The following is a 15,179-nucleotide window of genomic DNA, read 5'->3' on the forward strand; positions in this document are numbered from 1 at the left end:
TGGGTGTTGTTTTTGCTTTGGTTCTGTCTCTTCATTCTTTCTGGAGTTATTTCTCCACTCTTCTCCAGTAGCATATTGGGTACCTACCGACCTGGGGAGTTCATCTTTCAGTGTCCTATCTTTTTGCCTGTACATACTGTTCATGGGGATCTCAAGCAGTTAACAGCATCTAATGAGAATCTGACAACTTTTTATTTTCATACAATTACTTATTATTTCATACTTAATTTGTTTTTATACTTCTCTTTTATTTAGAAAGTGGTATTCTTATATCACTACCACAAATGCGAACAATTTCATTTTTTCCTCACTTGTTTGAGTAAAAAAGAAGTTGAGATGTATGGCAGAAACCAACATATTGTAAAGCAGTTTTCCTTCAATTAAAAGTAAATAATTTTTAAAAAGTTGATTCATAGAAAAATAATAAGAGTATAGTAGTAGTGTTCTTGCCTGGAGAATCCCAGGGACGGCGGAGCCTGGGGGACTGCCGTCTATGGGGTCGCAGAGTCGGACACGAGTGAAGCGACTTAGCAGCAGCAGCAGTAGTGGTTTAGTTGCTAAGTCGTGTCTAGTTTTTGCAACCCCATGGACTGTAGCCCACCAGGCTCTTCTGTCCATGGGATTTCCCAGGCAAGAATACTGGAATGGGTTGCCATTTCCTTCTCCAGGGGATCTTCCCAACCCAGGGATCAAACCCAGATCTCCTGCATTGCAGACAGTCTCTTGCATTACAGGTGGATTCCTTACCAACTGAGCCACCAGTGAAGCTGGTAAGAGTATATGGATAAGCTAAATTTTTGACAGTAACATATTAATGCTTGAATTTGGGGAGATACTATTTATAAAAATGATCATGGGAGGAAATTCTGCATCTTCCCACTTTGTCTTTCATGATCTGATCTGAGAAATTCCTGTTGGGGAGTGTTGGATTTTCAGCAGGTTAAATTCTTGGGCCACTTCTGGTTCTATGTTTGTTCACATTGTTTTCACAAATTTGATTTTCCTTCAAGTTATTTCTCTCTTCTTCCTTTTCTATGTCTGTACTGCTCTTGTCCTAGAAATAAAAGCTGGACACCGTTTCCAAATATTTCTCTTAAGTTGCTGTTTACAAAGTAAGTATCCAAATTCAGTTTCCTTGTCAGAGGTGTTTTGTTTGATTAATCATTGCAGAACAGAGAGGGGTTAAAAAATAATCACGGCAAATAGAAGCGGAAAAAGTGGAAGCAGTGATAGATTTTATTTTCTTGTGCTCCCAATTACTGCAGACAGTGACTGCAGCCATGAAATTAAAAGATGCTTGCTCCTTGGAAGGAAAGCTATGACAGACCTAAATGGCATATTTAAAAGTAGAGACATCACTTTGCTGACAAAGGTCCGTCTAGTCAAAGCTATGGTTTTTCCAGTAGTCATGTATGGATGTGAAAGTTGGACCATAAAGAAGGCTGAGTGACGAAGAACTGATGCTTTTGAATTATGGTGTTGGAGAGGACTCTTAAGAGTCTCTTAGACTGCAAGGAGATCAAATCAGTCAGTCATAAAGGAGATCAACCCTGAATATTCATTGTAAGGACTGATGCTTAAGCCCCAATACTTTGGCAGCCTGATGCTGGGAAAGATTGAAGGTGAAAGGAGAAGCTGGCGGCAGAGGATGCCATGGGTAGGTAGTATCACTGACTCAATGGATATGAATTCGGGCAAACTCTGGGAGGTACTGAAGGACAGGGAACCTGGCATGCTGCAGTCTTGAGGTCTCAAAGCATTGGATGTGACTTAGCGGCTGAACAACAACAAAAAATAATAGACAATATTAGAATGGGGGTGGGAGATTTGGAGCCATGAAATACCATCATGGGCACAGTAATGTGCTGCAGTCCATGGGTTCACAACGAGTGGGACATGACCGGACGACTGAACAACAACAAAAAATAGTTGTCTTGGGCTCCCTTGGAAGGGTGAACGAGAATGGTCTTACTCCCTTCCCTGAATTTCTTCTTGGATATTCCAGAGCACTAGCCCAGTTCTGGCCTTAGGTTCTAAGATTTAGGATGAACTTGACCAGATAAGAGTAGTCTCATTGTTAGTGAAGCCATTTCAGCTTTTATCTGAGGTGGTTAGGGCAGAAGCCCCTTGGGTAACCAGTCCATTCCCAAGCCTACTTGGCTACCTGTTCTCTTTCTCAGGGGAGGCTCCCTTGAGCTCTGCAAATCCCCACGAGGGCATGCGCGTTCTTTTCTGGTGCTCCTGGACCAAAGCACTGAGCCCCTTCAGTCTCCTGTGAAGGTCTCATGGCCTCGTCAATAACAGAAATGCTGCCTTTCTCCCACTCTTCCTCTTGCTGCTTTGCTCCAAGTGTAGCCAAGAAGAATTATGACTAATTCTTTCTTTGAGTGGAACTGGACAACATCTCATAGCAGCTACTTCATAGTTCCTCTGACCACCCCTGAAGTGCCCATTTCCTGTCCAAGGGTCACCTCAGATTGGATATTTGTCAAGTAGAGATGATTATTATGGAGCCAGTTTACCCGAGTCACTAGACCAGTTACTAACCCCTTTTCTAGAGACCCCCCTTCATTCCCTCTTTCTTTCCTCCAGGGAGAGAATTTGGGGTGACTCTAGAGTTTTGCACCCTTTTGCCAGAATACATTCTTTGAAATTGTGAAAATAACAACTATAATTTCACTGAGGACCATTTCTTCATGTTATTGCTAAGCTTATGAAAGTCTTTCTAGTCTAATTTGAGCACCTTGATCCCTTTAGATTAAAGGCTTTTCTAAATCTAAAAAGTAGATCCAAATAATAAATTAATCTTGTAATTTAAATATATTTCCTCTGATTCTATCCTCACTGGAAGAGAAGAACAGCTGCTGATGACCTCATTCTTTTTCATACACTAGAGGATCATTATTAAATATCTTTCATCTTCTATATTTTGAAGCTAGGTAGCACAAATTCAGCTTTTTTTTCCAATCATTAAAATATTTGGTTGTTCTCTTTAGACTGAAAAAATGTTCATATTGTTTCTAAACCTGGAGCCTAGGAACGTATGTGGTATTCCAGCAATGATTCCATCAGTTCTGCATAAGGCAGAAGAATTGTTTCTTATTTCCATCTTATATATACCACTATTTGCTTAAATGCTGAATTATTCAGTTCCTATTCCCAGATTAACTGGCCATAAGACAAGAGTAAACCCAATCATCATGAACCTGAGAAGTCTTTAGAAATATTATTCTTTTCATACTCTGTTGCAGTTCTCTTTTTTTTTTTTGCCATTTTATTAACTTTTTATAGTCACTTTGAATTCTAATCCTGTTAGAAATTAAAATTATTGACCATAATGCTTGTCTAAAAACCACGGGAAAAAGGAAAATTCACAAAATGGTAATTTTTCAAATGTTCTGTAACAAGATTTTAGTAATGAGTCAGCTCTTTTGTAGGAATGACAAAGATGATACATAATAGACAATAAACACACTTCCATCCTTAGAAGTGCACTGATCTTAGGCATCAGCTGAAAGCACAAGCTGTACCTACCCACTGAGTTATAAAGCACTTGAGATCTCCGAGATGAGAGAATGACTACACGAGGAGCTTTTCAAACTCTATCCTCCTCTAAAGCCTACCTGTATTTGTCACCTGGGGCCTCGGTAAAACAAAATGCCACAGCCTGGGTGGCTTCAGTGACGGGTATTTATTTTTTACAGTTCTGGAGGCTGCAAGTCTAAGATTGAGGTTCTGGCTGCTTCTGTTTCTGGTGAGAGCTTTCCTCTCTTGGCTTGACGTGTCCTCACATGGCCTTTATTAGAGAGAGAGCGTGTGAGAGGGGGAGAGTCTGCCAGTGTCAGAGAGCTCTCTCGTGTTTCTTCTTATAAGGACAGCAATCCCGTTGAATCAGGATGCCACCTTTGGACCTCATCTAACTTTAATTACTTTCTTAGGTCAAATACAGTGCCCTAGATGAAAACATTTAGCCCCTGCTACCAGCAGACAATAGTACAGGCTAAATGTTTGCGTCTTTCCAAAGTTTACATTCTGAAGCCCAAAACTCCATACCTGCAGCAGACAAGGGCTTCCCTGGTGGCTCAGAGGTTAAAGTGTCTGCCTGCAATGCAGGAGACCCGGGTTCGATCCCTGAGTCGGGAAGATCCCCTGGAGAAGGAAATGGCAACCCACTCCAGTATTCTTGCCTGGAGAATCCCATGGAGAGAGGAGCCTGGTAGGCTACAGTCCATGGGGGTCCCAAAGAGTCGGACACGACTGAGCGACTTCACTCACTCACTCACTCACCAGCAGACAAACAGCTTCCGTCCCACAAGCTGGGAGATTCTCAGGCAGTCAGGGGAAGAGAAAGTGAAAGTTGCTCAGTCGTGTCCAACTCTTTGTGATCCCATGGATTATACAGTCCATGGAGTTCTCCAGGCCAGAATACTGTGGGGAGCCTTTCCCTTCTCCGGGGGATCTTCCCAACCCAGGGATCGAACCCATGTCTCCCGCATTGCAGGCGGATTCTTTACCAGATGAGCCACAAGGGAAGCCCCAAGGGACGAGAGGCAGTAGAATTTGGATGAAATGCAAGCCTCACTTCGTCATCTCCCCATGTTGTTCCTTAGCCGCAGCTAAGGAACCAACCCGAAGTGCTGGTAGGATTCATCCCTCCTGCCGTCAGCAACAGTCTCCTCCTGGGGTCCCCATATCAATGGTTACTTGACAAGGGACAATTTAGATAGTTACGGAGCTAGATAAAAAGATATCTCTGACAACCTCTCATTCCCAAGCCTTTTCTGAGCATATCGACCTGTTGCTCTGACCACCCCCACCCTCCCCAGCCACTGTAATAAACCCAAACACTTCTCAGGGTCAAAAGCCAGCAGATCAAGGCTGGATCATCTATTAATAGTGCAAGTAGCTTATGGCAGTGTGCAACCTATTGGAGTTTCAGAACAAGTCATCAAAACAAAAGAAGGATAAGAGGGAGCAGCAAAAATCTTGAACGAGGGATGCCTCCTTTAAGTTGCCTTGTCTGCCTTTTATTTTTAAAAATAAAAATACTATAAGCATAAGGACTTTCCTTGTGACTCAGATGGTAAAGAATCTGCCCACAATGTGGGAGACCTGTGTTTGCTCCCTGGGTTGGGAAGATACCGTGGAGAAGGGCATGGCAACCCATTCCAGTATGCTTGTCTGAACAATCTCATGGATAGAGGAGCCTGGTGGACTACAGTTCACACGGTCGCAAAGAGTCAGACATGACGAATGACTAACATACACACATTGGAAGCATGGAATTAGAAGTGTTCTCTTGACTGTTTAAGTTTTCCCCTTTGCAAATGGTTCAGATTTTTCTAGGAACAAGTTTGTCATAAGCAAAGATTTACATTGAGTGTTCATGAGAAATCTCTCAAACAGCAAAAATATTCAGAAGTGTTTTAGGCCAGCGATTTCCCAAGTGATGTATATACACTGAGGGGGTGCACTAAGGAATCTGCAGTGGGAGTGAGGAAAATATTGGAGCTTCTATTTATGTTTGCTCTTAAAATACCATCTTTTAATTTCTATGTGTTTTATAATGTATGTGATACTCTTTTCCAGTCAAATGTATTAGCTGTGCTGATGGACCAATCCCGTATTCCCAGGGGCTTAATGTAATGGAACTTTACGTCTTGCTCACTGTCAAAGCCTCCATGGGTATTCCTGGTTGGGTGGCCTTCCACATGGTCATTTAGGGGCCACGGCTTCTTCCATCTCAGGGTTTTGTCTCTGTCCAGGTGCTCAAGAGTGCTCTCCCTTCAACCAGTGTGTGGGGCAAGGGGGCTTGGCACACCATCTACTTAGCCATCTGGCTCAGGAGTGATATATTCTATTTTAGTTTCTTTTCATTGGCTAGAAGTGGCCCCATCAAAATCCCAGGAGGCTGGGAAGTGTATCCTTGACCAGGCAGCTACCACATAGCACCAGCGTCACACCATCCTTGCTGTCAGCCAGTGCGCTCTGCTGCTTCAGGCCATGTGGATATTTTTTATTTGATCAGGGTTATGCAATTTGAAAAAGTCAGAGACTGGGGTTTTAGGCACTGTGCCAGAACCCAATATGTGGTGAGCTTTGTAGTAGCTACACTTGATGATGGGGACAGGGCCCAGACAGTCCTTACTTCAGAACTACGTTCATTGTTCCCAGCCCTTGGGTCCAGGCAGCGATCTGCAGTGGTCATGTGTCCTGAGGCCCCAGGTCCAGAACGCCTTGGAGTTGGGGATGGGTCATGAGAACTTTCAGTGGCTTTGACCATTCACTCTCCACAGACTCCATCGGCCCATCCTCTAGGGTGACCAACTCTTTCCAGTTTGCCTGGGACTTCCCCAGTTTCAGCACTCTGGTTTCTGTGTCCCAGGAAATCCCTCAGTTCCAGGCAAACCAGGACAATTTAGCTGGGATTGTCCTGGTTTTTAAATCAAAGACCCATGTTCTGAAAACCTCTTCAGTGCGGGGCACACCAGCATGGCTGGTCACCCTACTGTCCTTCCAGCAAAGACTCTTTCTGTTATTACCCCAGGTGGAATCTGAGGCTCAGGGTGACATCTGCCTGGAACAAAAGAGAACCTCGTCCCTCATGGGATGCTTAAATATCAAAGTGCACAGGATTATAGTGCAAAAAGGACTCTCACCAGGGAATATAGTGGACAGACTTCTTTGCCCCTGGAGTGGACATGCAGGAAGGGGGGCAGTCCAGCAGTGGTCAGCACCACTCTGTTCCCCTGCAAAGGGAAACTGACACAGCTGCTGCCAGCCGATTTCTGCCCCATTTCTGTCCCTTAGGAGGTTTTCCTGAGAATCTCTTGTAATAATAGATCTGCCTTCATGTCCAAAAAGAGAGCATCAATTATTTTCATTTTGGTTTTCCTGTCAATGTGACTGTAATTAGTCACCGATAGGACTGTGAAGAACACATTTTCAGAGTTTGGTCCCCCTGAGTTAAACAACATCTGTGGGCAGCTCGCTGTGAATGAGCAGTCCCAGGACACATCCAGGCATGGACCACTTAACCTAGCTGTGGGGTCTGCGGAGGCCGCAAGTGCTGGAGGTCAAGGATTGGTCACATGGTGATGGGGATGCGAGAAGTCAGGATTCCAGTTATTTCAGGGCCAAGCAGTACCTGGTGTCTTCAGCAGGCAGCAACTGTTAGCAATAGCAGGGTCCCAGGCTGGCTATCGGAGAAGGCAATGGCACCCCACTCCATTACTCTTGCCTGGACGGAGGAGTCTGGTAGGCTGCCGTCCATGGGGTCGCGAAGAGTCAGACGCAACTGAGCGACTTCACTCTCACTTTCCTGCATTGGAGAAGGAAATGGCAACCCACTCCAGTGTTCTTGTCTGGAGAATCCCAGGGACGGGGGAGCCTGGTGGGCTGTTGTCCAAGGGGTTGCACAGAGTCGGACACGACTTAGCAGCAGCAGCAGCAGCATGCTGGCTATCACAGGTGGTGCTAGTGGTCAAGAATCTGCCTGCCAATGCAGGAGACACAGGGATGTTGAGTTGGATCCATGGGTCAGGAAGATCCCCTGGGGAAGGAAATGGCAACCTACTCCAGTATTCTTGCCTGGGAAATTCCATGGACAGAGGAGTCTGGAGGGCTCCAGTCCATGGGGTCGCAAAGAGTTGGATATGACTGAGACAGACAGCACAGGCTGGCTGTCAGAAAGTTCTTTTCAGTCTCTGAAAGACGACAGTGGAAGTGGACAAAGCCTCGGGGCTTAAGGCAAGTCAGAAAATGAGGGACCGGGAGAAAAGTACAATGAGTGCCCCAGGGACATGGGGTCAGGATGAACCCAGTAGATTCACAGCCGGAGTCTCATTCCTTCGGAGAGGAGGGTGCAGAGATAAGCTGCCCCAACACTGCAGGCTCTGCCCTCCGGGAGCACCGACGCAGTGACATTCACATCCCTGCCCGAGCCTCTGTGACTTCCGGTCGCCCCTGCTCCTCTGGGCCTTGGCACCCCATTCCCCATCTTCTCAGTTACTCCCTGGAGCGCCAGGACCGTGGGCAAGGACAGCCCTGCTGGCTGGTGTTCGACGGGAGGGGCCGGGCCACCGCCCCTGCCCCAGTGAGTGCAGGAGCCCTCCCAGGTTCTAGAACCTTCTGTGACTGCTCTTGGGTGCTCTGTGGTCTGGGGCCGGGGGAGGCGAGGGCGGTGGCTCTCCTGAGCTCTCTGCCACTTCTGTCACCTGAGGCACAGCACTGCTGGAGTCTGGAGTCTCAGCAGTCCTTCGGCTTTCAGCCTGGTCTCCACTCAGGAGTGAAACCGGTTCCCTGGCTTAGGTGGGTGTGGGGGAGACCCTTGATCATATGTTCGTTCTCCTCTTTCCTCACCCCTTCTTGCTCAGAGGCCCTCTTCCTCCTGTAGATGAGACATGAAAGTGCTGGTGCCTCTCGGCACATGTGGAAGGATGCCCACAGGGGCCACAGACCCGAGGGGTTCTGTCGCTACAGAGTAGCCTTTTATATAACACCATCGCTCTACCCCATGTGCCCAGCCAGGACCACTGGTACAGTAGGAAAAAAACCTTCTAAATAGTCAAGATTTTTATGAAGAATAAAATGGACTGCCTTCAAAGGGTGATTTAAAAAAAAAATTCTCATTGTGGCTAATTTTGAGTCATGTTGTGGGAAAACTTAACCATTAAATTTGGAATATTGTAAGGTGTTTTACTCCCTGGGAGGAGGGCAGTATTCTTGCCTGGAGAATCCCATGGACAGAGAAGCCTGGCAGGCTACAGTCCATGGGGTCACAGAGAGTCGGCAAGGATTGAGTGGCTAAGCATAGCACCGTAAGGTATTTTACAAGACCATATAAAAGGACTGTAACCCGCCAGGCTCCTCTATCCATAGGATTTTCCAGGCGGGAATACTGGAGTGGGTTGCCATTTCCTTCTCCAGGAGATCTTCAGAACCCAGGGACTGAACTTGGATCTCCTGCATTGCAGGTAGATTCTTCACCGACTGAGCTACCAGGGAAGGTTCTAGATAAAAGGACCATTGTGTTTTGTTTCCAAAAAGGATCACAGAAACATCCAATGAGTGTGGAAAATAGAGCATTCTTCTGCTATTATTCTCTTATACTTCACGAAAGACAGGTCCATGGATTTAGCTGAGGAGAAGGAAGTGATTTTTAACATCGCTGTAATTATTCTGACCATTCACATTTATAAAGTGTCTTTTCGGTTAACCTACTGCAGCGACCTACATTAGTGAAAAAGCAACCATCACAAGCAAAATAGTGCCAGGGAGGGGAAAGGGCAGCAAGGCAGATCTCCGTTTTTCCCCGAGTGTGAGAAAGTTGTGGCAATGATTCGTGAGGGTGTCAGTGTCAGACTCTGGACGAGACATTCCTTAGGTCACTCTGTGGGTCTTTCGAGACTTTAAAGACAGCAGTAGAAAATGAAGAGGAGAGCTTTTGACATTTGTATTCCGCATTTCTGATGTGCCAGGGGGTCTGATGATTGCTCCCTGGCTCTGAGAGAGAGGAGTGGGTGACTTCACTGTCGTCATTGCCGGTGTGGGGTTAGAAAGGTCCACTCGTGCTTCTGACTCTGCGCCGGCAGTGGGCTTTATATGAGCACTGAGTTATGCAGTTAATTATGCAGCTTTCTTACCCAGCTTTAAGAGATGGTTGAATGATTATCAGGGAGTTTTTTCTCATGTAGTTGAGTCAAAACTAATAAGGTTGAGTTGACCCATCTGCAATTTCCTGTAGATTTTATGGAGAATGAGGAAAGAATTACACTTTATAATTATTCTTTGTTCTTTTTTTGTTAGAGGTTTTCTTTTCAGATTTATTGAGGTATAATCGACAAATTAAAATTGTAACATATTTAAAGTATACAACATGGTGAAGTAATTAGCCTCCAACTAATAAAAATAAATTAAAAAAAATAAAATCAATCTATTAAAAAAAATAAAGTATACAATATGATGGTTTGACACACATATAGTTTGTGATAGAATTTCCCCCATTGAGTTAGTTAACACGTCCGTTACCCTTTACATATTTACTCTTTTTGTGAGAACACTTAAGTTTTACTTTCTTTTGTTGTTCAGTCACTCAGTTGTATCCGACTCTTTGTGACCCCATGGACTGCAGCACATCAGACTTCCCTGTCCTTCACCATCTCCTGGAGCTTGCTCAAACTCATGCCCATCGAGTTGGTGATGCCATCCAACCATCTCCTCCTCTGTTGTCCCTTTCTCCTCCTGCCTTCAATCTTTCCCAGCATCAGGGTCTTTTCTAATGAGTTGGCTCTTTGCATTAGGTGGCCAAAGTTTTACTTTCTTAGCAGACTTCAATTATACAATAAAGTATTATCAGCTACGGTCACCATGTTATATATTAGATCCTCAGGCCTTATTAATTTATAACTGAAAGTTTGTACCCTTTTATTAGACTCTCCCTATTTTGCCCACCCTCAGGCCTCGGCACTCACCATTCTCTTTTCTGTTTCTGTGAGATCACCTTTTTTTCTTTTTTTTAAGATTCCACATATAAGTGGTACCATGCACTATTTGTCTTTCTCTGTCTGGCTTATTGTACTTAGAATAATGCCCTGCTTGTTCATCTAGGTTGTGGCAAATAGCAGGATTTCCTTCTTTTTAAAGGTTGAATAATATTCCATTGTATATATGTATATCATATTTTCTTTATCCATTCATCCACTGCTGGACACTTAGATTGGTTCCATATTGGCTACTGTGAATAACAGCGTAATCGAGATGAGAATACAGATATCTTTTCAAGATAGTGATTTCATTTCCTTTGGATATTTGCCCTGCAGTGGGATTGCTGGATCATATGGCAGTTCTAGTTTTAATTTTTTGAGGAATCTCCATGCTGTTTTCCATAGTGGTCGCATCAATTTATATTCTCACCAACAGTGTCTAAGGGTTCTCTTTTTTTCAAATTCTCGCCAACACTTGTTCCTTGTCTTTTGATAATAACCATTTAAAGAAGTGTGAGGTGATATCTCATTATGGTTTTGTTTTGCATTTTGCTGATGGTTAGCACTGTTGAGCACTTGTTCATGTACCTGTTGGTCATTTATGTCTTTGGACAAATGTCTGTTCAGGTTCTCTGCCCATTTTTTAATTGGGTTCTTTGGTTTTCTCTGCTCTTGAGTTGTATGTGTTCTTTCTATATTTTGGATTGTAACCCCTTATCAAATTTGTGGTGTGCATGTATTTTTTCCCCATTCTACAGATTGCCTTTTCATTTTTTTGGTGACATCTTTTGCTGTGAAGAAGCTTTTTAGTTTGATTTAGTCCCACTTGTTTATTTTTGTTCTTGTTGCCTTTGCTTCTAGTGCCAAATCAAAAAAAAATAATTACCAAGGCTAATGTCAAGGATATTTTCCCCTAAGCCTTTTTATATGAGTTCTATGGCTTTTGTTGTTGTTGTCGTTATATTCACTGGTTTGTTGTACTTTTTTAGATTCCACCCATAAGTGATATCATATAGTATTTGTTTTTTTCTGAAGACCTCCCTTTTACATCTCTTATATGTCTAGTGGTGATGAACTCCTTCAGATTTTGTTTCTAAAATTCTTTATCTCTCCCTCAATTTTGAAGAACAACTTTGCAGGGTAGAGTTTTCTTAGTTGGCAGTTTTTTCTTTCAACGGTTTGAATATATCTTCCCACCCGCTTCTGGCCCACTGAGTTTAAAACTGTTTCATTGCTTGTGATGGTCCTGTAGGACCTGTGAATGCAAGCCTCATTTGCTATCAGAGTTGGGTAGTTTTGGGGCCTGTCCCTCAGGGAGCAACTGCAAAATCTAGGGTGCCAGATGTGTGTGCAAACTCCTTCTGGACAGGGGCTGGCAATCTCGTTTTATCAGTGGAGTGAATTGAAGTCAGTAGGTAAGGGAAGTGCCCATCAGCTCCCATGGGCTCCAGGGAGGATCTCATCTAGCCCCTGTATATGTGCTAAACTAGAAGCAGGGTCTCTAGGCATCAGCTTGTAAGTATGGAGGCAGACCCTCTCTAGAGGGAGACTAGAGACATGACTTTTTGCCTACTTCCTCTGCACTGAGCCCTGGATGGTTAGCTATACTGAGTGTTCATGTACTCTGTAAAGAAATGCTTCTTTGCTTGCTATAGTCCTGTGGGTCTCATGGATGCAAGCCCTGTGGGGTTGCATTTGGGGGAAACCTCAGGTGGAAGTCTTTAAACTTGGAGCGTGAGATGTGCAGTCTAACCAATTTGCTCCTCAGGGAGAAGCTTGGGGTTGAGGATTTCCTCCTGAATGTATGATGCTGTGATAGAGGTGAGGAGAGTGTCTCAGCTTCTCTTGCTTGTTTCAATGTAGCTTTTTTTGGCTACACCATTCAGCTTGCAAGATCTCAGTTCCCTGACCAGGGACTGAAGCTGGGCCACAGCAGTGAAAGCCTGGAATCCTAACCACTAGGCCACCAGGGAACTCCCAGTGTGGCTGTTTTCTTATTTGCCTGATGTGTAGGAGTCATTCAGCTGGTTTCAGGATTTCTCTCAGAGGGAGTTGCTCTGTGTGTATCTGCACATTCATTGCACCTGCCGGAGGAGGGAAGTTTAAGAGCCTCCCATGTTAGCATCTTGGTCACAAAAGGGAACAAACCAAAACAAAACACTCCCCCCCTCCCCCACCCATTGAGGAAAGAAGAGGGAAAAGAGAGAGAGAAAAAAGAATCATTCAAGGTGACCTGGGTTAGAAGACTCAGTCTTTAAAAACCAGAATCAACTGTTTTTTGGTCATTTGCCTTGTAACCTTACATACTCAAGCTTTAAGACTTAAGGATCCTATATACATCCTTACAGGAAGGATGTAGGATCATTTCTAATCCTGTAGTCTATCGCTCTTCCTCCAGGATCGACTCAAGACCTTATTACACATTACATTAAAGCTTTCTTTTACCTCATTGTGGTATTGTCAGCACAGAGCTCAGCCAACCTAACCAAGATCACTTGGGGGCATAGCACAGGAAGGAAGATGAATGTAATTCATCTTTTTTCATTTTGCTAGGTGCAGATGAATTAATTATAGTTCCCAGATAATGATTGCCTTTTGCTTAAAATAGTATCAAAATTTCCACCCAAGTCTTCTATGAATAGAAGCAATTTAACTTGACATTAGGACAGAGGGGTCTGGAGATGACACAGACTTCCTCTGATTCTCTGGGAGGCATCATCAGCTTGGGTTCTCAGTCTTTGTTTTTTTCCCTCCATAAAATGGGAATGAAATATGCTTCATTCGTTTCAGGAGGTTTTAGGGGATTTCTTTGAAAACTATTTAATACAATGAGCAACTCAAATGGAAGGCACGGGGTGCAAGAGAATTCTGGGCAAGAAATCCATTTAATACAAATGAGCTATTTACTGGGTTATTTAGATAAGATACAGAATGATCTTTAGGCTCAGAATTGGAACCATCTCTAGGCCTGTCTTTCAGAAAAGCTATAATTCGTTTCTACTACTGGCAACTTACAGGTAGAAGACTGATTCTTGGCCCTGCTCTGAGGTTTGAAAAATGTTTGAGTCTCACCTTGAAAGACTAGAGGTGCAGATGGTAAAGAATCTGCTGGTGATGTGGGAGAGCTGGGTCTGATCCCTGGGTCAGGAAGATCCCCTGGAGAAGGGAATGGCTACCCACTCCAGTATTCTTGTCTGGAGAATTCCATGGACAGAGGAGCCTGGCGGGCTACAGTCCATGGGTTCCAAAGAATCAGATACAACTAAGCGACTCACACTTTCATCTGAAAGACTGATTTTACCTATAAGGACACTTATGCTCTTTAGGTTAATTCTTGTATTATTTTTGTAAGAAGAGGCTGGACATTTACCTCTAGGTGAAAATCACTGCTTTGGTGTATAGTTTTCTCATAGAATAACCTGCATCTTTATTTTTTACCTGCAGGCAAAACTGTCTGGAGTTTTATCCAATATTCATAATCACATTGTGGATGGCTGGATGGTATTTCAACCAAGGTAAATTTAAAAGACAACTCTGTTCTCATGACGACTGTGATCCTTACAGCCATTCAGTAGCAGATATTCACCTACACATCTACCGATCCTGGAAATTGTTTTAAGCAAAAGAAGCACTGTCCATTTGCCTCAAAGAGCATTGTGCTACAGATAGGCTAAATCTGGCTTCATTTCAGTTTAATTCAGTGATTTTTTTTTTATAAAAACTTGGAACAAACCAGATGTGGGGGACTCCAGAATGAAAATGACATGTGATATTGTCTTCAAGTCTAACACTCTATAAATTCTAATTTATCTGTAGGAACAGAACACAGAATTAACAGTTCACCCTAGTTATTATAGCTAATTTTTATTGAGTATTTACTTCATGCCAGGTACTGTTTTTTTTTTTAATTAATTGGCTGCTCTGGGTCTCAGTTGTGGCATGTGGGAGCTCCTCTCTAGTTGTGGCACGTTGGCTTCTCTTGTTGTGGAGCACAGGCTCTTGAGTAGTTGCGGGCTTTAGTAGTTGCGGCATGCAGGCTCAGAAGCCTTGATGTATGTGGAATCTCAGTTCCCCAGGAATCGAACCCGTGTCCCCTGCATTGAAAGGCACATTCTTAACCACTGAATCACCAAGGAAGTCCCTGCCAAGCTTTGTTTTTAAGTGTCACACATATATTATCTCATATGCAGTACTTACAGGATTAAAAACCTTCTTATGAGGTAGGTTCCATAATTTCTGCTTTATAGGTGAGGAAACTGAAGTACAGAGTGGTTAAGTCTTTTATCCAACTTAGCTTTCACCAGTTTAGGAGAAAATTAGCTTTCAAGTTCAGAGCAGGATTCATAGGTATTTGACCAACAACCCATGTGCTTTTTCTTAGGAGTTTCCAAGAATGTGGTCTACTGGATTTAGAAACTTTGTAAATATCTGTTTTCTATTTGAATGGGGGAACTTTGGGGAGCTGAGGGCTTTACCCAAACTCTGCCTAGCCCTTTCACGGGTCAGATTAACACCAACTACCTTTTTGGAGAAATTCAATCTCTCTTCTCTCTGATAACTCTCATGGCCTCATTTGTGTTTGACATTTGATTGCTAAGATTTAAATCAACCAAAATTTAACTGCTTTCCAAAGGCAACCCTGTCACCTCCCCTCTTATAATTTTTTTTACTGTCAACTGAAAAATTTCAGTTAAA

The 15,179-nt window shown here is 43.6% G+C and overlaps 1 protein-coding gene across 2 annotated transcripts in view; it reads left to right on the top strand.

Moving 5' to 3' along the window:
• Positions 1–15,179, top strand: part of MGST2 (microsomal glutathione S-transferase 2) — a 29,883-nt gene that overhangs the window by 11,850 nt on the left and 2,854 nt on the right. Inside the window, exon 3 of one of the 2 annotated variants that reach the window (XM_061142387.1) lies at positions 13,929–13,999. The exons of the other annotated variant lie outside the window; for it this stretch is intronic. Coding sequence (XP_060998370.1) covers positions 13,929–13,999 — 71 coding nt within the window. The remainder of the gene's footprint in view (positions 1–13,928; positions 14,000–15,179) is intronic. 2 annotated transcript variants of the gene reach the window in all.

The sequence above is a fragment of the Dama dama genome, chromosome 5 (genome assembly GCF_033118175.1).
Source record: "Dama dama isolate Ldn47 chromosome 5, ASM3311817v1, whole genome shotgun sequence".
NCBI classification, from domain to species: Eukaryota; Metazoa; Chordata; class Mammalia; order Artiodactyla; family Cervidae; genus Dama; species Dama dama.